The following is a 25,398-nucleotide window of genomic DNA, read 5'->3' as shown; positions in this document are numbered from 1 at the left end:
GAGGCCTCCGTGGTGTTGACATAGGGATTCAAAGAAACGGGATAAGAACGTGCTTGCTACATAAAGAGTAATGAGATCTTCAATCTAAGAGACAACGGGAAGGATGTCGAACCCTTACTTTCATTTCAAGTGTTGGCCAGGCTTTGAATGTCTAAGCAGGGCAAGGAGGAGGGTGAATGAGGAGGCAGGGAGGAGAGAAGAGGGTTCTAGCTGGCCTAGCACCTGCACATGCAGACACTGGCTGATAACATCCCCGTGTTGTAGGAGAGACTGCAGACACACTTCTGGCTCTGCGATACTGTAAGGACCGCGGGGCGCTGACTGTGGGCATCACCAACACTGTGGGCAGCTCCATCTCCCGAGAGACTGACTGTGGTGTCCACATCAATGCAGGGCCGGAGATCGGGGTGGCCAGCACCAAGGTACGAGATGTTTGTGTTCTCCAGTGAGAACCTGGGTGGTGGTGTCAGCTGGAGAGATGGGTGCCCTTGCAATTTGCACCTTGGTACCTTGGCTCTTGTCCCCTCTGCTCTCTCCCTTCCTCTCCTCATCTCCGATTTGCCATTCTGTCTTTTCCCTGTCTTTGTCCATGCTGTTTAGCTCTCCTATCTCCTAAACACCTCTGAGCTGAAGTCTTCACGGTCCCCCTCCTTCGTCCTCAGGCTTACACCAGCCAGTTCATCTCCCTGGTGATGTTTGGTTTGATGATGTCTGAAGACCGAATTTCTCTACAGAACAGGAGGCAAGAGATCATCCGGGGTCTCAGATCTTTACCTGGTAAGTCCCAGAATGTGGCTTTCTATATTTTCAAATTCACCGAGCTCCTTTGGGTCTCTCTCTTCCTTTACTCTCATATAACGGATGCTGTAAATGACTCTCCTTCTAGATCTTTCTATCCAATGATACATCCTACTCTCCCCCCCTACCCCCCTTCCCAAACTGCCCAGCAAATCCTGCTAGGCCAAGGTTTAAAGCCTCAGTTGTCAGCAGAACTCCAGGGCCTCCTCCCTCTCTCCTGACTGCCTGTCAGTAAATAGGAAAAGCTGCAGTTCTTACGGATGTTTACCTTAAAATGAAGGAAGTTAGTTAGCCCGGCTTCGCAAGTGAAACAAACAACAGTACTTGTTGCCAATAACAAAGGTCAAATTTTCAACCATCATTTAGAATTTGGAAAGCTTGTCTCTACTTAGCCAATTCCCAGATTTGAAGTTTTTCCTTTTCTTTCTCTCTCTCTCTCTCTCTCTCTCTCTCTCTCTCTCTCTCTCTCTCTCTCTGTCTCCTTCCTTCCTTCCTTCCTTCCTTCCTTCCTTCCTTCCTTCCTTCCTTCCTTCCTTCCTTCCTTCCAACTAAGAAGTTGACAACTTTTAACAAGGTGATTTGTAAAATAAAGTTTGTAACTAAACTCGTCCATTTTTAGATTTGCCTATCTCCGAGCCTTTGTATGACATCATTTCTTGAAACTTCCTTCTTGTCTGATGCAGAATCAAAGAACACTCCTAATTAGTTGAAGGCGTTTAAAACCTTTCCCTTTTCCAAAGACCAATCTTTGTAAGGCCTGGTTGCATTCCTGTACTCCAGTAACAGTGACAAAAATTGCAGCAGTTCAAACGCAGAAGCAGATTGGTTTCAACTCTCTTATCAAAAAGTCAGACACTAACACCACATAAAAGTGTTGAGCTGCTAAGATCACTCAATAGGTAAAGGCTCTTGCTGCCAAGTTAGACCCCCTCACTTTGATCCCACAAACCCACATGATATAAGAACTGATTTCTACACACAATTGTGTGTGTGTGCATGAACATACTCACAAATACATGTAACAATTTTTTTAAAAGATGCCCAACAATATCATTCTCACTCATTTTTTGAAAATTTATCATTATAGGCTTATTACTGTTACTACTTTCCAATGATTTTTTTCCCATGAATGATGCTGTACTTTTAAAGTTTTTGTTTGTTTGTTTGTTTTTCAAGGCAGGGTGCCCTGGCTGTCCTGGAACTCGCTCTGTAGACCAGGCTATCCTGGAACTCACAGAGATCCATCTGCCTCTGCCTCCCGAGTGCAGGGATTAAAGGCATAAATCACCTTGCCTAGCTGATTAGTATTATCTTCAATTTCAATAACTGTTGAGAGCTATAACTCAGAAGAACAAAGGCTCTTGAGGTTACAGTAATTAGCAAGAGTATAAATAGAGTCCCAGGACCAGGAAGTTTGAGCACAACAGGTCTGGCTTACCCTGGCTTTGCCTTGGGCCCCCTCCCAGGGCAAGGAACTGAGGAGTTAATTTGGAATTTCAGTCCTGTGTCTTTCCAGGGGGTGATTTCATTTACTCTGGCTCTTGGTTTACTTCCTGTTGACATGGAGCTGGAAATGAGAGCTTACAGCCTACCTCACAGATAGATATTCACAAGCATACTCACACAAACAGGAACTGCCAGCCTGACAAGGTTCTGGCCAGTATCCCAAGTTATGGCAGAACTAAGTTTAAAGCCCTTGTAAATAATGCATGGAAGCAGTGTCTCCTGAGCAGTATAAGTCTCTAAACCTTGTTAGAGCCAATGATTTTCCTTGTGGATATTTGGAAGTCAGAATGACAGGCTCTCGCCCTTGTCTCTTTGCATTGCTTAGAGCTGATCAAAGAAGTATTGTCTCTGGATGAGAAGATCCATGACCTGGCCCTGGAGCTCTACACACAAAGGTCACTCCTGGTGATGGGACGGGGATATAACTATGCCACATGCCTGGAAGGAGCCTTGGTGAGTCCCTCTCTGCCCAACCTCTACTTCCAGTAACACAGTTTCCCAGAGCAACAAGGAGGCAGGTTTAGGAGATGCTGTAAGAAGCCAGTGGGAAAGGAGGGCAGGGCGCAGTGTTGGAAGGGAAGGGTTTACAAACCCACTAGCCACCCTAATGGGCCTGCATTGAGTGCTGCCTCTTACCTCGGAGTCACAGAAATAAGTGAAGTAGGTTATCTGTCCCCAGGGAGTTCTCAGTCTCCTGGGGAGAGGAGAAAAGGGCACTGGGTGAAGCTTCTTCAAGTGCCTGGCCTCTGAGACTCTATATGTTAAAAAAAAATGATATGTGCTTGTAATCCCTGCACTGGGGAGATAGAGACAGAAGGATCTCTGCGGTTCATTGATCAGCCAGTCTAGTTGACTTGGGAAGCACCAGGTTCCAATAAAAGATCATGTCTCAGAAACCAAAGTGGGTGGATCTTAAGGAATGACATCAAGGTATGCACACACACACACACACACACACACACACACACATACACCTCTATACACACACACACACCTCTTTACACACAGATTGCACAGAGGAAGTAAAATCAAATTCGGGTCCACTACCAGAAGCAACCTATGTGGGAAGGATTTTGGCAGTTGGAAATTGCGGGATCTCTATAGATCTTCCTTGTAAGTCTCAAACTTCCAAAGGGGGAAGAGCTTGCATTCCCGCAGCAGTGAGCCTGAATTTAAAAAAAAATTGACGACTACCTATTTTGCCCCATGACTATAAATTAGTGATGTGAGAGAAAGCTGGGAGGGCTGAGACAAGGCGCTGGAAGTGTAGGGCCGCTGAAGGCTGGCAAAGCTGGCTCCTGGGCTTCGGCATCTCTCACTATCAGTTTGCTGTCTATCGATCGGAATGCCTTACGAGATTAAAGGGAACCAGGGCAGGAGTGCCGAGGATATTGGCTCCCCTCCTTAGCGTACCCAGTCAGGCTCACAGAAGACATCTAGAGAGTATTGCAGATGTTTGTAGCTGGGAGTAAACTGACCTCTGAGTGCCAGCTTCCAGCACATGCTTCTTCTGCAGATTAATTCTTTCCTTATATGACTCCCTCATTGTAAAGACTACGACCAAGTGTATTGATGAACCCCAGATGCAGGAAGAGATACACAGATCAAGGTGTCCGGGAAGGGATGTGGCGTTTCACCATCATCTCTGATCAGGCCAATCTCCTGGAACCATTTATTCAGCGATCTAGAAGCTTTCCCAGATGTCCTTTTGTGTTTTTGTGGAGGCTTCCTTACATAGGTTTAATTGATTTAGTCATCGGCCACTGGTGATGAACTTAGCCTTCAACCCGTGTCTGCCCGACAAGGATGGATTGCCGTAAAGCTGGAAATTCCAATTCTCTACACCAGCGCTGCTCTAGATAGGAGAGACCTGTCCTGTTGTTCTCATTAGCAAGGAAAGTCACCTCTCACTATGAACACTGTAAGGATTTAGGGACTACATGCTAAAAACTAAAAGGGACAGAGACCAAACATGCCATCTGCTTTTCTCCTGGCTGAGATAAACTGCCTGGCAAAAGCAACTTGAGAAAGGAAGGGTTTGTGTTTGTTTTGGCTCTCAGTTTGGGGGTAGCTGAAGGTAGCTGGTCACACTGTGTCTTCAAGAAGCAGAGAGAGACAGATGCTGACATCCAGCCTCCTTTTTATTCTGTCCAGGACCCCAGCCCATGGACCCGTTTCACCCACACTTAGGGCAGGTCTCCACACCTCCGTTAAGCCAACCTAAAAACTTTCTCGCACATGCCCAGAAGTTTGCTTTTATGAAATTTTCAACCCCACCAAGTTGGCTATGAAGATTAACCCCTGGTGCATTTCCCAGCATCAGTCAGTCCCTGCACTGTGAACTCGGGTCACGGGGCACAGAAGAGGCAAAGCCCGGGTGGGGTACACTTTCAGTCCCTTGATAGTTCTGCTCTCTGGCTGTGGGGGTCAGCTGCGGTGGCCCAGCCTTGCTGATGAAAGATATGCATTCAGTTGTGCCGCCAAGTTGGTCTCCGAGCGAAGAAAGGCATGTCTAGGCTGCTGCTGGCACAAGTCAATGGCCCCTGTGTGGTTCCTGGGAGGCCAGCATGCCAGCTGTCTGTAGTCTCTAAGGAGGAGCCTGGTTCCTCACGGGGTTTGCCTGACCCAAATAACTAGTTCTGGACAAGTGGAGGACTCTTTCCTTTAAGATTCTCATTGGTGCGGTGATGAAAACCTCACAGCAAATGGAAATGGATCTACTTGGACAAAGGGGAGAAAATTCACATAATAGGGGTATGGGAATTTACTTGATAAGTCAGTCTAAACAACTGTTCAGACGTGATTAAGGATCTAAAATTGGGAGAATGGTTAACCGTCTAATTGAATAAGAGCATATCTAAGAATACAATGCCACCATTATCTGTGGTAACTGGGGAGGCCAAGAGGCTTGTCAAGGGAGTGGGGGTGGGGTGAAGGCAGGCTAGACTGACTCCAACGTTCTGTCTGGGTACATGACTGTGCATGGAACTGAAGAGAGGTGTCACTGTTGTTCCTGAAGGCTGTGAGGTGCTACCTGGGCAACCTTGTTCAAGCTCCAGACAGCAGCCCATCCTCTCTCCCATGATGCTGTTGGCCCATCTACGCACCCATTCGCATAGCTGACCTTTAGAGACCTTTAGCTCTTACCCTAGAGTAACCCCCTCTCCCAACATCCCTCTGTCCCTGTCTTCTCTGTTGCAGCCCCCTGTCTCCCCAGTGTGACACTGATCCCAACTTGTGTCTCCACAGAAAATCAAAGAGATAACCTACATGCACTCAGAAGGCATCCTGGCTGGAGAGCTGAAGCATGGGCCCCTGGCCCTCGTCGACAAGCAGATGCCGGTCATCATGGTCATCATGAAGGATCCTTGCTTTACCAAATGCCAGAATGCCCTGCAGCAGGTCACTGCCCGCCAGGTGAGGCCTCTCCTGCGGACCGGGGTCCCTGTTTACCTGTTCTGTATCACACATGCCTATCTCGCTGACTGCTGCTGCGGGTGTGACCACACTCTGTCCTGTCCCCTTTTGTTTTCATTTATCTTTTAATGTGGAATAGGGGCATGGACGTGCAGTGGCAGATGTATGGGAACCAGAGACAGCTTGTAGGAATCGGTTCTCTTCTTCCATCAAGTGGGCTCTGGGCAGGAACTCAGGTCTTCAGGCTTGTTGGCAGAAGCATATATCCGCTAAGTCATCTCACTGGCCCTTTGGGCGCCCTTTTGAATACCACACAAATTTAGCAGGGAACCAGAGAGCCTGAGGTCATATCCTCCAGCTCCTTAAGGAGGGCCAGTGACCAGACTGTCACTGAGCTGCTCTGGATCCTAGGACTGGGACAGGAGGTGCAGCATCCCAGGAATGGAGCTTCCCTCCAGGGCTTCTGTTAATGCAATTCTGATGCTAACTTTGGAGTTAAGTCAGACTTCACAGGGTAAGTACACAGTCCTTCGTAGGACTGCCCTCCCATCTAAACCCACAAACTATGGGGGACTCAAACCTCAGACTGGCTGCAAATTTGGGGATTCCCCAAATCCCTCATATTCAGTAATTCTCTGGAACAACTCAAAGAACCTAGGAAAGGGCAATATTTATTATTAAAGTATTATTATAAAGGATTCAAATTAGGGCCTGCCCCAGAAGAAGAGGCCATAGTGTGAAGGCTGCAGATGGGTAGGTAGCGCCTGTTGTCTTAGAGTGAGGCCCCCTTCAGGTACACTGACGGGTATCACCAGCGCGCTCCCTTCTTGGCCTTGTGACTTCAAGACTTTCCTTGACGTAGATGGAACGTGCTCTCCTGCCCTGCTTCTGTTCTTAGTGACGCAAATTTCAACTTTCTAACCATCGTTTACCTTTCTGGCGTGGTCAGTCCCCATCCTGAAACCTCTTATAGTCTATCATGAGTTATCGTGATTGCAATAAACTCAAGCATAGCGCAGGGAGTCCACCGTGAGCAGTAGCACTTCTAATTGCTCCAAGTCCAAAGGTAGATTGGCTCCCTCCCAGGAACTAAGCAGCCAGATACATTATTCACGGGCCTCACGGGGACAGGAGGGTAGAGAGCACTCAGACTCATGAAGCTACAGGTAGGTGAAATCCGGCAAGATGCCACTGCCACACGTATCTCAGCATAGTTGTTAGTGTAAAAACTAGCCTATAAAGTTAGTATAAAACTAGCGAACTAAGCCAGGTGGGGGTGATACACACTCTTAATCCTGGCACTTGGGAGGCAGAGGCAGGCAGATCTCTGAATTCAAGGCCAGCCTGGTTAATAAAGTGAGTCCCAGGACAGCTAGGGCTGTTACACAGAGAAACCTTGTCTGGAAGAAGAAAAAAAAGGATACTAGTATAAAAACACAATTGTGTCCTTTTCTACTGAAAACCCTCTCACCACAGCTTCCCATAAGACTGAAGTGACCTCTCTCCCATTCTACATCGCGCGGCCCCTTACCACGTCCCACTGAGTTCCAGGTCTTCTCCCTGCTCCGATTCCCACTCATGCCAAGCTCGTTCTTTTCTCCGAGCCTTTGCATTGGCAATAGGCTCTTCCTATTGTTTTTGGGGTAGGGGAAAGGCTTCAATGTAAATAGCTTCATAGTCCAATGCGAAGAGCTACATAGCTCTTTCTGTGTAGCCAAGGCTGACTTGAACTTACTATTTAGACGTAGCTGGCCTGGCTTTGCCCTTCCAGACATCCTAGTTACTTCTTGGTTGCTCTGATGAAATACCTTGATGAAAGCAATTTAAGAAGTTATTTGGGCTTATGGCTCAAGGGTCTGTCATGGTAGCAAAGGTTGAGGAAGCAGGCAGGCAAGCGGCATTTTCCTGCCTTCTGGACCCTTGCCCAGGGAATGGTGCCGCCCACTTTCAGGATGTGTTATCCCACCTCACTTAGCATAATCTAGATAACTCCTCACAAATGTGCTTGGAGGCAGTCAATGCTAACACACAACAAAACTTACTAATACCTCTCACTCATGTTTTATTGCCCCTGTGGCATTTATCCGCAATTCATCTTTGTTCGTGATTTTATTTCCATCGCTGGATCATGAGGCCCATTAGAGTTAGGAGTAGGTCAGGAAAAGGCACAAATGAATCCTGAATGATGGTACCAAGTGCAGCCACCTGACCAGGGAAGGAGAAGAAGCACCCCCAAGAAGCACCACACACTGTCCTTTCCATGTGGCACGCATGCCCACGACCTCACCCGTAATTCTAGCAAAGTCAAAGGATTAATAGTATCACAACAGTAATGCTGACTCCAGAAAGTTCCAGAAACTCTGTGGGATGCCAGAGAGGGTTTGCTTCTTTCAGAGACACATTACCTTGAACCTCTCTCTCTGCTTTAGGGCCGCCCAATCATACTGTGTTCCAAGGATGACACTGAGAGTTCCAAGTTCGCATATAAAACCATCGAACTGCCCCACACGGTCGACTGTCTCCAGGGCATCCTGAGTGTGATTCCGCTCCAGCTTCTGTCCTTCCACCTGGCTGTCCTCCGAGGCTATGATGTAAGTCTAAAATTTGCATAAGCGCAGCAAAGAGGAACAGAAAGCAAAGTTCCTTTATATCAATGCATTTTTATTTCTTATTGACATTTGTTCATATTTATGGGGCACATGGTACCATTTTAATGCATAGATATGTACATTACATATGTAACAGTGAAGTTGCTTTTTCAAATGCTTATTGGGATTAAATAGTAATCAGAGAAATAATGTCATTTAAAGTAACTTTTATTTTAAGGTTGTTTAGATTCCTCAAGAACGGCAAAAAAATAAACCATCATCCAGAGGCAGTGTTGCTGAATCCAGCTAATATCTCATTCAATTCTTTCTCCTGTACAAGCAAATTTAAAAAAAAATTCAAGCCATATCTGATTGAGAATACTTGGAAGGCCAACACTCAGGAGGCTAAAGCAGGGAAATTACAAACTTGAAGCAGCCTATGCTGCATAGAGACTGAAATACAAAAAGAAAAAGCAACACAAACTTTAATATTGTTATCAAAGTTAAAATTGTGTTTCTCCCCTGTATTATTTCTATTAAGTTTTATTCATCTCTATGAATTTGTTATGTACAACATTTAGTTGTATTGAAATCTTTAGTTTAAAATTTTTATTTATATGTCTATGTGTGTTCTGAGGGCTTGCAGTGCCCTCAGAAGCCCGAAGAGGGCATCAGATCCCCTTGGAGCTAACATGCAGGGGCTTGTGAGCCACTCATGTGGGAGCCTAACTCAGAGCCTCTGGTGGAACAAGGCACTCTGAACCACTGAGACATCTCTGCGGCTGCCATTGTATACATGATTTTCTGAACGATTGCTAAACTAGTCTGCTGTTTCCAATTTTTCATTTTATGCATAACACCGCAGTGAACATGTTTGTATGCACATCTTTGCCCCACATTTAAGGTTTATCATTGTGGAGAAAATGATTTGACATTTTGAGACAGCTGACATCGAAATTACGCCCCAGAAAAGAGTTAATTTATGATCTCACCAGCAAATGTGTGAGAACACAATTCACTGTGTTAAAAATAAAAGATGCTTTATTACAGGTTTGTTTTGTTTTGTTTTTTGATTTTTTTTGAGACAGGGTTTCTCTGTGTAGTTCTGGCTATCCTGGAACTTGCTATATAGACCATGCTGGCCTGTCTAAAAATTCAGAGATCCTCCTGTCTCTGCCTCTCAAGTGCTGGGTTTAAAGATGTGCGCCACCATCGCCCAGCTACAGTTTTGAGAGACTTAGAAACTGTAGCAGTACAAAGAACAGTATCTCAGACACCTAAATGTATATCATCTAATTGACACTTGGTAACTGTTTGTTGTATATTTTTTTCTCTTTTCTTGGCATATAAATAAAATACCCTTTTTTTCTTTTTTCATTGTTTTTATTGAGCTATACATTTTATAAAATATCTTTTTGCAGACCAAGTGGAAGCTCGCTTTCTTACCCATCCTCAGTCAACATTTCCTTCTCAGTCTCTATAAAGTAACAGGTCTTGAGAAATCCATGTGTATCCTTTCAAAAATGTGATTTTTTTTTCCATTAACTAATTTTTCCAGTGCTGGTGGTCAAACCAAGTCTTTGTTTGTTTGAGACAGGGTTTCTCAGTGTAGCAGTCCTAGTTGTCCTAGAACTTGCTCTGTAGACCATGCTGGCTGTGAACTCACAGAGATCCACCTGCCTCTGCCTCCTGAGTGCTGGGATTAAAGGCGTGTGCCGCCATCACCTGGCCAATCAAATCTTACATAGACTGTGCACTCTATCTCCGAGTTATACCCCATAATCCTAAAAATTAAATTTTTTGTTTGTTCATTTTATTTGCTTTTTACTGAAGTTTTGTTTTTAAGTGTGTTTGTCTGTGTGTCTATGTTTGTGTGGTTTCCTGTACATAAACTTATGTGATGGCAGGGTGCCCCAGATCTCTTGTAGCTGGAGATACAGGCAGTTGTGAGCCATCTGTCGTAAGTGCTGGGAGACCAGTGTGTTACCCATTGGGCTATCTCCAGCCCTGCTTGCATTTCAATAGGCTCTGCTGTGTGGGCCAAGCTGGCCTTGGATTGTCTCCCTCAGCCTCCTGAGTGCTGGGGTCACAAGAGAGCACCACCATATCTGTGACTGAAAAGTGACATTTTCACAGCACCCACCAAGCTGCTGTAAAAGATCTGAATAGCACAACAGGACACAGGTCAAGTCATGACCGATGTTTACTAAGTGAAGTAAATGCTGTACAGTTAAAGGAAGCCTCTTGCAGTAAGGAATCCACTTTCAAAATGGAGGTGTTCAGGCTTGTGGTTAGAGGTGATTGGGAAGAAACGGCATGTTACTGGCACCCGTGAGATACTGAACAAATTGCTTTGTGATAGGTGCTGGCTTTGAACTTCTAAATCTCCTGCCTTCCAAGTCTGCATACCCCCATGTCTGTTTTATGAGGTGCTGGGGATGAAATCCGTACCTTTGCGCATGCTAAACAAGGACTCTATCTACTGAGCTTCATCCTTTCTTTTTAGGTTGACTTCCCCAGGAACCTAGCCAAGTCTGTCACCGTGGAATGAGAACTGGACTTCCACGACAAGACCATCATCACCTGCAGTCTGATTCAAGGCCTGAACCAACTGCCGAGGTGCCACATGGGAAAAGAAGTGGGCCTTCCGTGGGTCCCTCGTGCTCTCTGTAGAGCTTGACAGCTTTGACGTGCCTTGTACCCAAGTGCTTTGCTTACAGCAAATGCTGTTTCTGTGTGTCCTGAAGTCACTGAGGAGAAGGAATTGTTTACACACGGGGACCAGAGCCGACTTTCCACTACTGTGCAATAGAGATACCGCTCTCTTCGGAGTAACTGTGAACCTTTTTTAACCAACATTAGCTAGTTTTGAAAGATGAAATATTTATAATGATGATTGTATAGCTTTTAAGTTATTTTTCTAGTATGTGGATTTCTGTAGCCGTGGAAATGCCCAGGCTGTGCAGCTGGGATACCCAGCATGCTGCGTCTGGGCTCACTCCTGGCGAGTGTCATTCATCTCAGTTCCGGGCACAAGGCATGAGCCCTTTGTCTTCTTTTTCCTTTCCTTCCCTCCTTAAGCTGCTCCTGATTCCTGTCCCCTGACATCAGTGAGTCCCCTCTACTCTCTTCCTATGCCTCCTTTGAGCTCAATTAAAGTCTTCACTTCTTTCAATATTTCAGTATTCTCGGGTGGGCTCAAAACCCTCAGCTCTCTGACTTCTGCTTAATCAGATCATGGTTCCTTTCTTAAGCCCAGGCAGCACTTTGGTCCCTGCTTCGTACTCATAGTAAACCAGCCTGAAAAGCCCCATGCAAGAAGGTGGTTTCGAGCGTGCACAATCAATGTACTATGCAATTTTATGAAAATAAAGACAGTGCAACTTTTCTTCCTTCTTGTTTGTTTGGGTTTGGTTAACCTCATTTTCCTTACACCGAAGGGTCTGAGCCATGTCTGGTGGGGACATTCCTATTATTTGTGGTACAGTTTGGATACGAGTTGAATGTGTCCCCCAGTGATTCATTCATGTGTCCAAGTTTAATCTTTATTGGGATTTTATCATTGCCCTGGAGGCTTAGAAGTCCAAGATCGAGGCCACTAGCTGTTTTGGTATGTGGGAGAGTCTGCTTCTTGCTTCCTACCAGAACATCCATGTACCTTCTCACTGTGGAAGAGGCTAGTGAGCTTCCTGGGGCTTTTTTTTTTAAGAGCACTGATCCCATTCATGAAGGCTTTTTACCTTCATGACTTCATCACCCTACAAAGGTCTGACTTTATGTGTGCAGATGTATATACATGTTCATATGTGTGTGGGAGCATGTGCATGTGTGTGTGCAGTGGTATATACATACTCGTGTGTGTGCAGTGGTATATACATACTCATGTGTGTGTGCAGTGGTATATGCATACTCGTGTGTGTGCAGTGGTATATACATACTCATGTGTGTGTGCAGTGGTATATACATGCTCATGTGTGTGTGCAGTGGTATATGCATACTCGTGTGTGTGCAGTGGTATATACATACTCATGTGTGTGTGCAGTGGTATATACATACTCATGTGTGTGTGCAGTGGTATATACATACTCATGTGTGTGTGCAGTGGTATATACATACTCGTGTGTGTGCAGTGGTATATACATACTCATGTGTGTGTGCAGTGGTATATGCATACTCGTGTGTGTGCAGTGGTATATACATACTCATGTGTGTGTGCAGTGGTATATACATACTCATGTGTGTGTGCAGTGGTATATACATACTCATGTGTGTGTGCAGTGGTATATACATGCTCGTGTGTGTGCAGTGGTATATACATGCTCATGTGTGTGTGCAGTGGTATATACATGCTCATGTGTGTGTGCAGTGGTATATACATACTCGTGTGTGTGCAGTGGTATATACATACTCGTGTGTGTGCAGTGGTATATACATACTCGTGTGTGTGCAGTGGTATATACATACTCATGTGTGTGTGCAGTGGTATATACATACTCGTGTGTGTGCAGTGGTATATACATGCTCATGTGTGTGTGCAGTGGTATATACATACTCGTGTGTGTGCAGTGGTATATACATACTCATGTGTGTGTGCAGTGGTATATACATACTCATGTGTGTGTGCAGTGGTATATACATACTCATGTGTGTGTGCAGTGGTATATACATACTCATGTGTGTGTGCAGTGGTATATACATACTCGTGTGTGTGCAGTGGTATATACATACTCATGTGTGTGTGCAGTGGTATATACATACTCGTGTGTGTGCAGTGGTATATACATACTCATGTGTGTGTGCAGTGGTATATACATACTCATGTGTGTGTGCAGTGGTATATACATACTCATGTGTGTGTGCAGTGATATATACATGCTCATGTGTGTGTGCAGTGGTATATACATACTCGTGTGTGTGCAGTGGTATATACATACTCATGTGTGTGTGCAGTGGTATATACATACTCATGTGTGTGTGCAGTGGTATATACATACTCGTGTGTGTGCAGTGGTATATACATACTCGTGTGTGTGTGGGAGCATGTGCGTGTGTGTGTGCAGAGGTTCACACTGGGTATCTTTCTAGATTGCCCTCCACTCTCTTTACTGAGGCAGGATCTCTTTCTGAGCCCAGGTTTGGCTAGTCTAGCTACCCAGCATGCCCTAGGGATCCCTCCCCATCTCTCCTTCCTAAGTGAGGGGTTGCAGGCAGGCCACCACATACCATCCTGGCTTTTATGTGCATTCTGGGGATCCAAACTCTGGTTCTTCATGCTTGCTCAGCAAGTGCTGAATCCACTGAGCCACCACCACAGCCCAGGCCCCACTCTCATTACCAACACATGGGGGCCAGGGCTATAAACACTGGTTTGGGGAAGAGATACAAATCCAATAGACCATGGCAAGAGGTAAATTTTGAGACCTTAATAGATCAGGAAACTATTACACTTCAATGAAGTTTTGCCTAATGTAGACCTGCAAGTCAGAAAAAACAATTCTTAGAATTTTTTATTCTCTTATTCCTTGTATTGTTATTGAGTCTAAAATCACTCTGATACGTCTTTGTCAGTCTTTCATTTCTTAAAATTCTCTTTTTGCTCCTGATGTCCTCAGATATTGCAGCGAAGTGTCCTGGGTCTCTTTATTTTATGATAAGCTCAGTCAAGAAATGCACCTCCTTCAGGTCTGGGAGAGAAAAAGATTAGTTTATGTGTAAGCCCACATGTACCACGTGCATGCCTGGTGCCTATGATGACCAGAAGAGGGCGTGAGACCCCCTGTAACTGGGGTTACAAAATATCGTGGGTGTGGTGGGTACTGGGAATCAAACCCAGGTCCTCTGGAAGAACATGTAGCGCTCTTAACCACTGAGCCATCTCTCCAGTCCCAGAGTTCTGAAAAATCTCAAACTACTTTGTTATAGAGTTCTGTTTCCTTTCATCTGGCCTCTTGCAAATGCAATGCCTGATTCAGAGCTTGAAGCTTTTTGATGGGATGGGTCTAAGGGTTCTTTCCTGTTGTCTGTCTTGTCTTTTGGTTCAACTAGTTAGGAAATTTGTTTAATTTTCTCTTCCTAACTATATCTATTACCCTATCTACAACCAGCCTACCCGTTAGTAAATTACATCAAGTGTTAAGGAGCATAGGCAGGGATCGGAGACCGTCCATCAGTTGTGTTTGTCTGATGTTTTCCTAGTGTTTGGAATGGGTTTATGGAGCTGGGGCGGAAGAGCAACATTCTCCTCACTTCACTTCCAGGATACAAACCACTGACACTCCTGGTCCCCGTGGGTGTTAACCTTCATCTGATATTAACCTCCCTGGGGCAGTCAGTGCCAGATTTTGCGTCTGCAAAGATCCTGTGTCAGATGCAATTTGCCGAGATTCTAGTTCTGGCTGCCGGGAGCTGTTTGAGTTGGCCTCTGTGTTTCTGACACGCCCCCATCATTCTGAGTCTGTGTGTATTTTGTAGGTACTTCCTGGTTTACACCACTCTGAACTCCCAGAGGAAGAGGGCTGAAGGCCACAGCAGTCAATCTCGGTGATACAGTTCCGAGTGTCTGCTTCCACTCAGCACAAGCCCCCTCAACTGTGCCTCTATGTCACCTCTACACTCTCTGGGTGTCAGAGAATAGACTCCAGACCACTGCTTTTTCCAGCCAGTTCAGTCACTTGTGATGCCACGTGAGCCCACGTCCAACCCTGATGTCACATGTGTAGAAGCCATGAGAACGGCAGCTCTCTGAGCCTTTGAGTTGTCAAGACAGAGGGCTCTTGCTCTGGAGTGGTGGAAGAGCAGACTGGAACAGGTGGCAGGCATCCCACAGCAAGAGATGCTGACCCAGAGAAAAGCAGGATGTGATGAAGAGTAGACCCCTCTCTGGCTTGTCCAGCCCTGGCTCCTGAGCAGATGGTGGCTGAGCTTTGGCTGTCACCACAGTGTGCAGCACAAAAGCAGCCCAGGACATGTCCTGTTGTGACTGGTGGGATGTGAGTGACCCCCAGGGCTTCTATGAGGTATGAAGAGGTGGAAAGTTATTTTGGTCACAGTGTTTAGAGGTGAGGCCTTAGGGGGATGATTAGGATTGGATGAGGTCATTAGGATTAGAACAGACTTCTGGTGGTTTAATGAGGAAAAAGACCAGACAGACACACATACACAAGTATACAGTCTCTGTCTCATACAATATGGTGTCCTGAGTTGCCTGGAAACTTTGCCAGCAAGAAAGCCATAACCAGATAAGGCCTCTCAACCCTGTACTCCCAACCACACAGCCCCCCTTCTCTGTCTCTCTCTGTCTCTGTCTCTCTGTCTCTCTGTCTCTCTGTCTCTCTCTCTCTCTGTCTCTCTCTCTGTGTGTATGTGTGTGTGTGTGTGTGTGTGTGTGTGTGTGTGTGTGTATTCATGTGGTCTCTAACCAGAAGTCAACTTTGGGTGCCATTCCTCTTCAGGTGCATTTTGCATTTTTTTTTTTTTGGTTTTTCGAGACAGGGTTTCTCTGTAGCTTTGGTGCCCATCCCGGAACTAGCTCTTGTAGAGCAGGCTGGCCTCAAACTCCCAGAGATCCGCCTGTCTCTGCCTCCTGAGTGCTGGGATTAAAGGCATGTGCCACCACCGCCCGGCGCATTTTGCATTTTTTTGAGACAAGACCTTTTGTTGGAACCTCAGGATTACAGTTAGGATAGGCTGGCTGGCCGTTCAGCGAGCCCCAGGAATCTTCCTGTCTCTGCCTACCTAGGTCTAAGATTATAAGTAGAAGCCAGCATGCCCAGCTTTTGAAATTTGGGTTCTGGGGAACTGGATTCTGGTCTTCCTTTGAATCCGGCCACCTCTTTTCTTTCATTGCTGTTGCTAGGGTTTCTAGTTTATAGCTCCAACTTGTGGTACCGGGGACTGAAGCAGGGGCTCTCACCGGCTATGTGCTCTTCATTCTCATCACCGTGGTAAAGTAATGGACAGGAACAACTGGGGGAGAGTTTCCTTTGTACATGGTGCCAGAGACTCACTCTATCCCAGCAGGGAGAGCCTGGAGGGACAGGGTGGTTGATATCCTAGCATCTGGGAGGCAGAGAGGGGATGCCCACACTGGGGCTTACTCTGCCTTCCCTCTTTTATTCTACCTGGGACCCCAATCTGTGGAGTACCACTCACACTCAGGGTGTGTGTTCTTCCCTTAGACAATCTTGGGCAGTAGTCTCAAAGACATGTGGATACGTATTTTACCAGTTTCCCAGTCACTTCTTGATCTAATGAAATTCATGGTAAAAAAAAATTAACCATCACAGTAGGCAAGGGTTCTATCACAATTAACCATCACAGTAGGCAAGGGTTCTATCACTGAGCCAAAGTCCCTGGTCCCAGATCTGTTTATAAAGTGGCCTACCTCTGGTATTCCCCCCCCCCCCCCCCACACAGAGCAATACTGTCCCCATTGGTTTATGTGCAGATTTCGCCTCTACAAAACACTATTGAAAACAGTCCAGTTAGATTCGTCAGCACTGGTAAGAGTTGGGGAGAAGAGAAGAAAGATTGGAGAGGACCAGGAAGGGAGGAGAGGGAGACAGGAAGCCAGCAGAGGCATTCTCAGGCCTCTTATCACTGTATCCCCTACAGGCTGTAATTACTATTTCCGACAGAATTGGCCTTGGAGGAAGTAAAACCTCGCCCAAGAGAGCACTGCTGATAAGAAGAGTTAGATTGGAACACAGACCCAGGAAATCTGTCAGTCCAGGGGTTGCCTGGAAGCAGGCCTCTGGACAAATCCTTGTTATCCAGAACCCCAGCCGAGGACTCAGGCCTTCTGTGCTCTTCGGAGTGGGACAGGGAAGTGGGAGGTGTCTGTCTGCCCCAGCATCAGGATTCTGTAGAGCCGAGAGTCAGGGCAGAAGGGAGAAAAGAAGTCAATGAAGGGCGGAATGGAATCTCTGAATGGCATGCCCAGTGTATTTTTAGCTTTATCCAAAACTGCTGTACTATTCTGCAAAATATATTATTCTGCCTTCCTGCCAGCAGGGCATGAGAGCTCCAACTGCTTCATGTCACCACCAACACTGATATTAAACTTCAGTGCACTAGTCCCAGTGGCTGTGTAGTCATAGCTCACTGCAGATTGATTTCTAGTTCCCTGAAGTCTTGAAGCAGTTTTAAAGGCAATTCCTTCCTCTTGGTAACTGCAACCATGGCCCCAGCCCAGGCTTCAGTTTCTCAAAATGGCCTTTGCCCTAGGCCTCAATTAGTCTTGTGGCCTTAAGCCCACCGTTCTTCAAATCTTACAAGTTCTAGTGATCTTTCTAAAATACATATTGAATCATACTCCTTAACCCCCTTACTTAACACTCTCAATGACAACTCTTTACCTCCATACCTGGTTCCCACCTTATCATGATGCCAAGGCTACCAGGTAAGTGTGAAGCTGTGGCAAAGGGGGGGCAGGTCATAGGAAGAACAGGGTGGAGAAAAGCTGGGGCCTCACCTGAGGGGTAGCTTCCACCCAGTTCCTCATGGCCACTACCCTTTATGAAGAGAACCCAACAAAAGAGTTTTACCCTTTTTGGTTTTGTTTTGGAGATACCCTCAATTTTTTAGATGACAGTTATGTAAAAACAAAAGCAAAAACAAACACACAAACAAAAGACAACCACCATCCAAACCCCTTTGGCTTGGCAAGGCATAGCAGTGAGCTGAATGCAGCCCACATGCTGCTGGTCAGGAAAGCCAGCCCATGCCCAGAATCATGTTACTCCAATCCCCTCACCTCCCTCTCCTGCTAGTTCAGGAGGCTGTGGCTCCCTGGACACAGCACACATGCCTCTCTCCTTTCTGAGCATTTGGTTCGAATATGTTTCTAAGCCCCAGGCCCAGTACTCAGTAAGGGCTGGCTTCCTTTGCCAAGAGTCCTCACTCCACTGTGTCTCCCTGCCTGGCCAGGGTAATCAGGTGTCAGCGTCCATATATGGAGGTCACATCACACTTTTAGCAGGATCTTTTCACTTGTAGGCCTTGACCAGGATTCTTTGTACTCATTCAAAGCATGGACCAGCATCATTCCACCCCACCCTGTCAGGTCTCCTCAGCTCTGCCTCTGTGTGTCCACCATATTCCATAAGTCAGAGCAAAGAGTGGTGTCTGTAGAACGAACGGTCTCCACCTACAAATAAGGAGAACTTAGTGGAAGAACTTATGCCCAATGATTTTTGATTACTTGCTTGGCATTGGGTGGGTGCTGTAAAAACAAGTCTTGGATGTCTGGGAAGTGGTGGTCCATAGCAAAGGGGAAGCATTGGTTAGTGTTCTCCAGTGAAATGGCAACTATGCCAGCCAGGCTGTCCCGGTTTTTAATAATGCCAATCATTGGCTCTGTTTTCTTTGGTAGTCCCAAAGCAGGTGACAGGTAAAGCTGAGGCGAGGATAGGGGTGGAGAGAAGCCCACAAAATGAACCGACATAAAGCACACTCCCTCTGGTGACCGAGGTGGGGGTGGTCAAAAGAGGACTGTGCTGGTTGGGTTCTGTCCACATGACCTAGTCATATCCGGGGGGAGAGACTCTTCAGTGAGAAAATGACTCTAAGATCGGTTTATAGACAACTGGATTAGGATGGCCCCAGACATCCCTAATCAGGTCATTGGGGCTGTATAAGGCAGGAGCCTGAGCAAGCCAGGAAGTGGTGTTCAGCCAGGGCCTCTGCTTCAGTTCCTGCCTGCAGGTTCCTGCCCTGAGTCCCTTCCTTCCTTCAGGGGAGTGACATCTGAGGGCTGTAAGAAGAATTAAACCCTTTCCTCCCCAAGGTGCTTTTTAGTCACTGTGCTTTGTCACAGCAATAGAGAAACAGTAAAAGATAGGGACACCATGATTGACTGGATCCCTTTCTCCATCACTGCTCCTCAGAGGCCAAGCATTGCCTCCACCACCCTGGCTCAGTACTTGAAACCCAAGTAACAGGATTGCAGCTCTCTTCAAATTCTGCCGAGATCCTTGGGGGCTTCTAGTATCTTGGCCTTCTATAAGAAGGCTACTGTTCCCTGGTGACTCCTTAGCATCCTGTGACTACAGCTTTACCACCATAGTCACGGTTTTTTCCAATCCCTCAAAGTCCAGCTCTCAGCCTATCCTGTTTATAGCGCTCCGAGCTTTTCCCCAAAGGGTCCAACCTCCCTGTCTCACTAGCAGCCTTTCTATCAAAACTCATAGTGGTCAGCATCCCAAACTCTGTGCTCGCTAAACATACAACCTCAGACCTTCTGGAACCTATCTGAGAGCCCGAGGGCTACTGGAGAGGTGACAAAAGCCCCAGTGTCAAAGACCCCTGTTTAGAAGCCCTTCAGCGTTGAATGTCTTCCTGGCCCCCATCATCGAAGCAAAAGTTTGACCCTCACAAGAGTTCCTTTCCAGGCCATACCCCATCACTGATTCATTAGGTCATCGTCTTCCCAACCCCCACTCTCTGGACATGTGGCCGCACCCCTGTTATGAGCCCATTCAGTGTGGCATGTGCATCACACCAGCCTTAGCGAGCAACAGACCCTAAGGACCTGCGCCGCTTCTCCTTCCTCAGGGAGGTTCCTGGACGCCGAGGCCTTGATCCTGCCCCGGGGTGCTGTGTAACCCAGCCAGTTCACGTCTTTTTCCAGGCCACCTCGCCACTAGCACCTGCTGCCACCGAGGCCTGACTACTGCTCTTTAACTGTGGCAAAGCCACGCCTCGCCCCTTCCCGGCTCCCGATCTCCATGGTCCACTCTTTCTGGCGCATGCGGTCCCCTGTCTCTGGAGGGCTGGCTCAGGAGAGGGTCTTAGCTTGGCCAGGATCTCTAGCCTACTACGCACATTGGCGAAGGCGCTTGCAGCAAGCAGCCAGCCAGGCCCGGGAGCAGCCTAGAGGGCGCCATTCGGCACTCGAGTCCCCATCGCCCGCCACTGGCCCCGCCCACATCAACCCTACAGCCACGCCCGTACTGCACAGCTTCGACCCACCCCCTGTCGCGATTGGCCCCGCCTGCCAGACTCTCCGAGCTCTCATTGGTTGGTCTGAGGATCCGTCAGGCTGAGCGCCGCGGTAGCGGCGGCGGCGGCGGCGGTGGCAGCGGAGCTGAAGGGAACCGGACCGGAAGGGTCGTAGCGCCCCGCGCCCCTCACACCCACTGCGGCGGCGACGGGGCGGAGCAGAGCGGGGCGGGGCGGCCGGGTCCGGGCCGCGAAGCCGGGAACCGCCAGAACGCATCTCCGCCTGCGTGCCCTCCCTCTGCCTCCGGCGCGGCGGCGCGGAGCCGAGGTGAGCCCGGCGGGCGGCTAGGCCTGGCGGGGCTGCTCGGGCCGCGCAGGGCCTGGGTTGCGGGGCGCGGGGCGTGGGTTGCTCAGTACCTCTCGGTTATCCACGGTGCCGCAGTCGCCCACTCCTGCCTGGTGTCTGTTGCCCCGGGCCGCGGACCCGCTGTCTGGCCGGGCCCCAGTAGACCTGCCCGCAAGGATCTGAGGGCGCCTTCCCTCCAGCTGTGAGGAACGCCGCTGCACCTCGCGGCACGTCCAGGAGCCCAAGCTCTGGCCCCCGCGACCTTGGCGGTGACTCTCCACCCTCACCAGCCCTCTGTTTTCCCTTTGGAGAAATGATAGACTGTCTCGGGGTTTGGTCGGGGTGGTGTGACCGTCTCAAAGCGCTGGGGCAGAGACCCAGGGCGCACATTTGTGGGCATCTGGGTGGGTGAGTGCTCCCTTGCTAGCATGAGTGTCGTAGGAACTGTCCCTCATCCGCTCTTCCTACCCCCCCCCCCAGTGCCTTGTCATTCATCTTCAGTGCCCAGCAAAGCCAGAGAGGGCCCTGCCCACCTCCTTTGCCACTCCCTCCCCTCCCCTCTGAACAGAAGCAGAGCTCCTACTCTCCTCAATTGCCTTGGACATGCCAGCATCCTTTATTTACCTCAGGACCTTTGCACTTCCAGTTTTCCACGTTAGGAGTTGTCCGTAAGACTCTTGTTACCCTGCTGTCGCTCACGGATCGCTCCCTCCTGGGCCTCAGCGTCTTGTTTTTGATGAGGCCCGACCATCCTTTTCCCTGGCTTAGTCACGCTAGTTCATCAGTTTCTTTGATTTTCCTTTTAGCACCTACTCTAGTCTGACGCTCTCTGATTTATTGACTTGTTCGTTATCTGTAGCACTTTGAATACGGTAGTTGGTAGTTGGCTGGTGCGTTCACTCTCTTCGGTAGTGTCGGCTCAGGGAACGAGCAGTAAGACCGTCCCTGCCTGCCTGTTGGGTCTGCTTTGTCCGTTTATGTTGATGGCTTTTTAACTTGTGAAGCTTGTTAACAAACAGACTCCTATTCTCATTTTGTGAAATATTTTGATGCTTTTTGATCTCTTTCTAATAGCTGTCAGGACAATTCATGATAACATTTTTATATTTGCTAAGAGTTTTGCTCGAGCCTCCTCCCACACATTCAGGAGTTATCTACTGAATTCTGCACTATCTAGGTCATGCTTTCTACTGGGCTCTAGGGACACAAAAGAGATAGCAACAGGGTACCTTCCCCCAGAGAGCCCAGGAGCCCCAGAGAGCAGGCTGGCACGCACACAGTTCTAGGCCAGGATATGACATCTGCTGTAGGGAAGGGTCTGTGCCCTAGAAATGGAGGACATGGGGTGGGGTGCTGGTGAGCCTTGAGCAGGGGCAGACATAGAAAATGAAAGAGCAAGCTCAGCAAGGAACTTTGCCCCATGTGGAATCAGCCCTCCAGAGTAAGTGTGAGGTTTGGAGTGGTCGAGACCCCCAGAGGCCCGGAACTTCTTTCAGCAATTTTTGTAAAAGCTAGGTTTCCAAGTTTGTATCTGGACTCTGATTTTCCAGTGTTGGCAATAGCTAACTGCGGACCTCATGCAGCACTGCTAACCTCCCGAGCAGGCTGTGTGGGAGGGAGCAGCGGTGAGGAGCAGGAACAGTAGCCCGAGGCCAGAAGGGCTAGGCCCTGTTCTCCCAGATGCCAGCCAGGTACTCACTTGAGGGTGGCTGGCACTTCACAGAGGGAGAAACAGTCTCACCGTGCTTCAGCAGGCTGCTTCCCCACAAGCAGCTGGGGAGAACCTGAACCCAGATCACCCCAGATCTACAGTTCTCGGCTCTATTTATGTTTGGCTTTCAGTTCGTTCTGAAAGAACAATAGCCAATCTATAAATGTTTCCCCCTCCCTTCCATAAAGAGTCCTGCCTGGTTAAAAATAAGTGTCTTTTTTGGGGCATAATCTCCAGAGAGCTTTGGTTTTCCTGAGGTTTTAATTTGCAAGTTGCCAAGGCTTTATAATAACTTGTTAACAGATGAGAATGGCTTTGCTCCATCCCTTAAATAAACTGTCAAGGGTTTACTTGAATATGTAAGTTTCAAATGGAAAAAAAAAACAAAAAACTTAACTTTCTGCAAGAAAAAATGCCAAAAAGCGATTATTTATGAGTGAACCAGTTTTTTAAAAAATATTATATATAAAATGAAATAAAAATCTGATTTTTAAAGAAAACCCTTGATTTGTCAGCAGGACTGCTATTTTTGTCTAATTATGAAGTTAGCTTTCACACCTGACTAGGAAGGTAGCAATTTTATTTTTAAAAATTTCTTAATGATTTGTGATTTGTACTTGACCTCGGTGTGAACTGATTTCAACAGCAGTCTGTTATTTTAATTGTTTATGGTGGGGACTTTCAAATATGTTCAGAAATAGACAGCTTAGTTTCAGCGTCTGCAGGTTGGGACTCTGGCCGTCTTGTTTTACCCTGCATCTCAGAGTGCATAAACCCTTCTCAGAGTATGCGGAGCAGGTTCTAAAGCAGGACTCTAAATACCACTGCTATAAAAGATAGGGGCTCCCTCATGCTTTAAAAAGCAGTAATTTTTTCATAGCATCAAGTGACTGGTCAGAATGCAAATTGTCTCATGTATTTTACTCAGGATGTTGAATAAATATTCATTCAAGGTGTGGAATTCAATATCCAAGCTGTCTCATATATTTTATAGTTTCTGTAATCATTTGGAAGGAGAGCCAAGGTTGTGTTGTGGTTACTGATTGATGTCTTTTTGATTCTCTTCCTCTGTTGACTTTTGGTTTTTGGTGTTTATTATCATCATTATTATTATTTCTTCTTTCAGACATAATCTCATATGGTAGCCCAGGGTGACCTCAAATCCATGGCAATCCTCCTATCTCAGCTTCCCATGTGCTAGAATTACAGGCAGAAGCCACCACACTCAGCGATGTTTCTTTAATTTGTTGCTTTCTCCCTGCTTCTCTTTTGTTTTCCTTGTAGTTTACTGGTGGAAGCAGCTGGTGGTTTGGAGTACCTCCATGGTTGGAGTTGACTGATACCATCTCTGTGGTATAACAGTGTTTCAGTTTCCTGAGAGGTGGTAGTTGAATCTAGATGACACTCACTCAGATTGAGGGTGGACTCAAGTGAGAGTGCCTTCTCAGGTCAGCTGACCTCTCACCTAGAGGTGTCCTGAGGTTCTGTGCTCATCTCTGTTTTATAGAGGAGGGCAGTTGCGTAGCACTGGGTGAGTGACTGGTCCACCACACGCCTGACTGGAAACCTGACCTTCACCTGTTCCACACTGCCTCCCACGTTTATCCTTTTACTTAGCTTCGCTTTTAATTGACATTGCTTGGACTGTATAATCGACCAGGCTTCAGAAATAGTCAGGTACAGCCTCTGTCACTGGTGGGCTTCCCACACTAAATGAAAGGAGCGCTCAGTGCTGTTTAAAGGGAAAGGCCGAGTAGGAAAATGTGCATGAGAAGCAGGTGCTTGAACTAGGTTTTGAAGGAGGACAAATGCTGGCCAGAGGAGCAGAAGGGACAGAGAGGTCAGCTCAGACAGATGGAGCTGCTGAGCGGAGGCCTGCAGGTGTGCAGTTGTCACCTGTCTGGTGTCCCAGAACAGCCAGAGGGCTTGCAGTCTGCCCTTATGCTAAGGACTTCAATCAAGCTCTCAAAGTCACTGTCAAAAGAATTCAAACAGGAGAAGGTTGGGATTACTGTATATTCCAACAAATCTCTTTTTTAATCCTTTACTGTGAAACAATTATAGATCTACAAGAAGGTTGAAAATTCCACCCAGTTTTCACTATTGATTGTATCTTTACGTAACTCCAGTATAGTAACATAACAGGAAGCTGGCATTGCTACTGTGTGTGTGTGTGTGTGACAGTTTAGTGTCATTGTATCATGTGCAGATTCCTGAACCAGTACAGGATATGGAACCTTCTTAACATCTCCAAGGTCTCCTGTAGCCCCTTTTAGCCTGCCTAACTCACCAGCTCCCACCTTTGGCCACTGAGATCTGTTCCATATGTCTACAGTTTTGTCATTTGAGGAATCCCTATAGGCTTATGAGGTGACCTTCCGAGGGTACTTACTTTAGTAAATACAGCTGTCTCCCAGCATCCTTAGGGGGATTGGATCCAGAATTTCCAGCACACCTTTATCCCAGGAGGATAGAGGCAGGCGGACTCTGTTTGAGGCCAACCTGGTCTACAGAGTGCATTCCAGGACAGCCAGGACTATTTCACAGTGAAACCCTGTCTTCAAAAACAAACAAACAAACAAACAAACAAACAAAAAACCCAACCAACCAAACCAAACCAAAACAAACAAACAGACCAGAATTCCCAGATGGATGCCACAGTCCATGGATGTTCAGGTTTATAAAACGGTGTGGTATTCGTGCACCTTCTCCCATGTGTCTTCCACATCTCTACAGGACTCATAGAGCAAATGCTCTGAGGTTATATTACATGGCTTGAGGAAATGACAAGAAAAATGTGCTCCACACATTCAGTACAGTTACAATTTCCCCCAAATGTCACTTTTAATTTGTGATGATTTTAATTGATACATGAAAATATGAAATTATACCTGTTAATGGTGTGCTGTGTGATTTTTTTTGATACATGTAGTGTTTAAATTAGGTCAAATCACATCTAGATCATTGAGCATCTGTCATTTTGTGTCATAAAAACTTTCCAGTATCTTTTAGCTATGTAAAGTATGCATATATTAATGTGATTTGTAGTTAGTTATACTACTATCCAAGCACAGAGATTTTCTTGTTCTACC

General features: G+C 47.0%; 2 protein-coding genes across 4 annotated transcripts in view; both read left to right on the top strand.

The window, feature by feature from the left end:
• Window positions 1-11,697, top strand: part of Gfpt2 (glutamine-fructose-6-phosphate transaminase 2) — a 44,935-nt gene extending 33,238 nt beyond the window's left edge. Inside the window, exons 14-19 of the mRNA XM_075992799.1 lie at window positions 265-422; window positions 663-777; window positions 2,630-2,757; window positions 5,554-5,721; window positions 8,151-8,312; window positions 10,816-11,697. Coding sequence (XP_075848914.1) covers window positions 265-422; window positions 663-777; window positions 2,630-2,757; window positions 5,554-5,721; window positions 8,151-8,312; window positions 10,816-10,860 — 776 coding nt within the window. The 3' untranslated portion in view covers window positions 10,861-11,697. The remainder of the gene's footprint in view (window positions 1-264; window positions 423-662; window positions 778-2,629; window positions 2,758-5,553; window positions 5,722-8,150; window positions 8,313-10,815) is intronic.
• Window positions 11,698-20,384: 8,687 nt separating this feature from the next.
• The window catches only part of Mapk9 (mitogen-activated protein kinase 9), a 42,255-nt gene continuing 37,241 nt past the window's right edge, over window positions 20,385-25,398 (top strand). For 2 of the 3 annotated variants that reach the window (XM_075992798.1, XM_075992795.1), the window contains exon 1: window positions 20,437-20,577. The gene's annotated coding sequence lies outside the window, so the exon portion shown is untranslated. Of the gene's footprint in view, window positions 20,578-25,398 lie in introns of all 3 variants that reach the window. The other variant, XM_075992794.1, reaches the window with a different exon arrangement.

This window comes from Microtus pennsylvanicus, chromosome 11 (assembly GCF_037038515.1).
Source record: "Microtus pennsylvanicus isolate mMicPen1 chromosome 11, mMicPen1.hap1, whole genome shotgun sequence".
Lineage (NCBI taxonomy): Eukaryota > Metazoa > Chordata > Mammalia > Rodentia > Cricetidae > Microtus > Microtus pennsylvanicus.
This window is presented reverse-complemented; position numbering and strand designations above follow the sequence as displayed.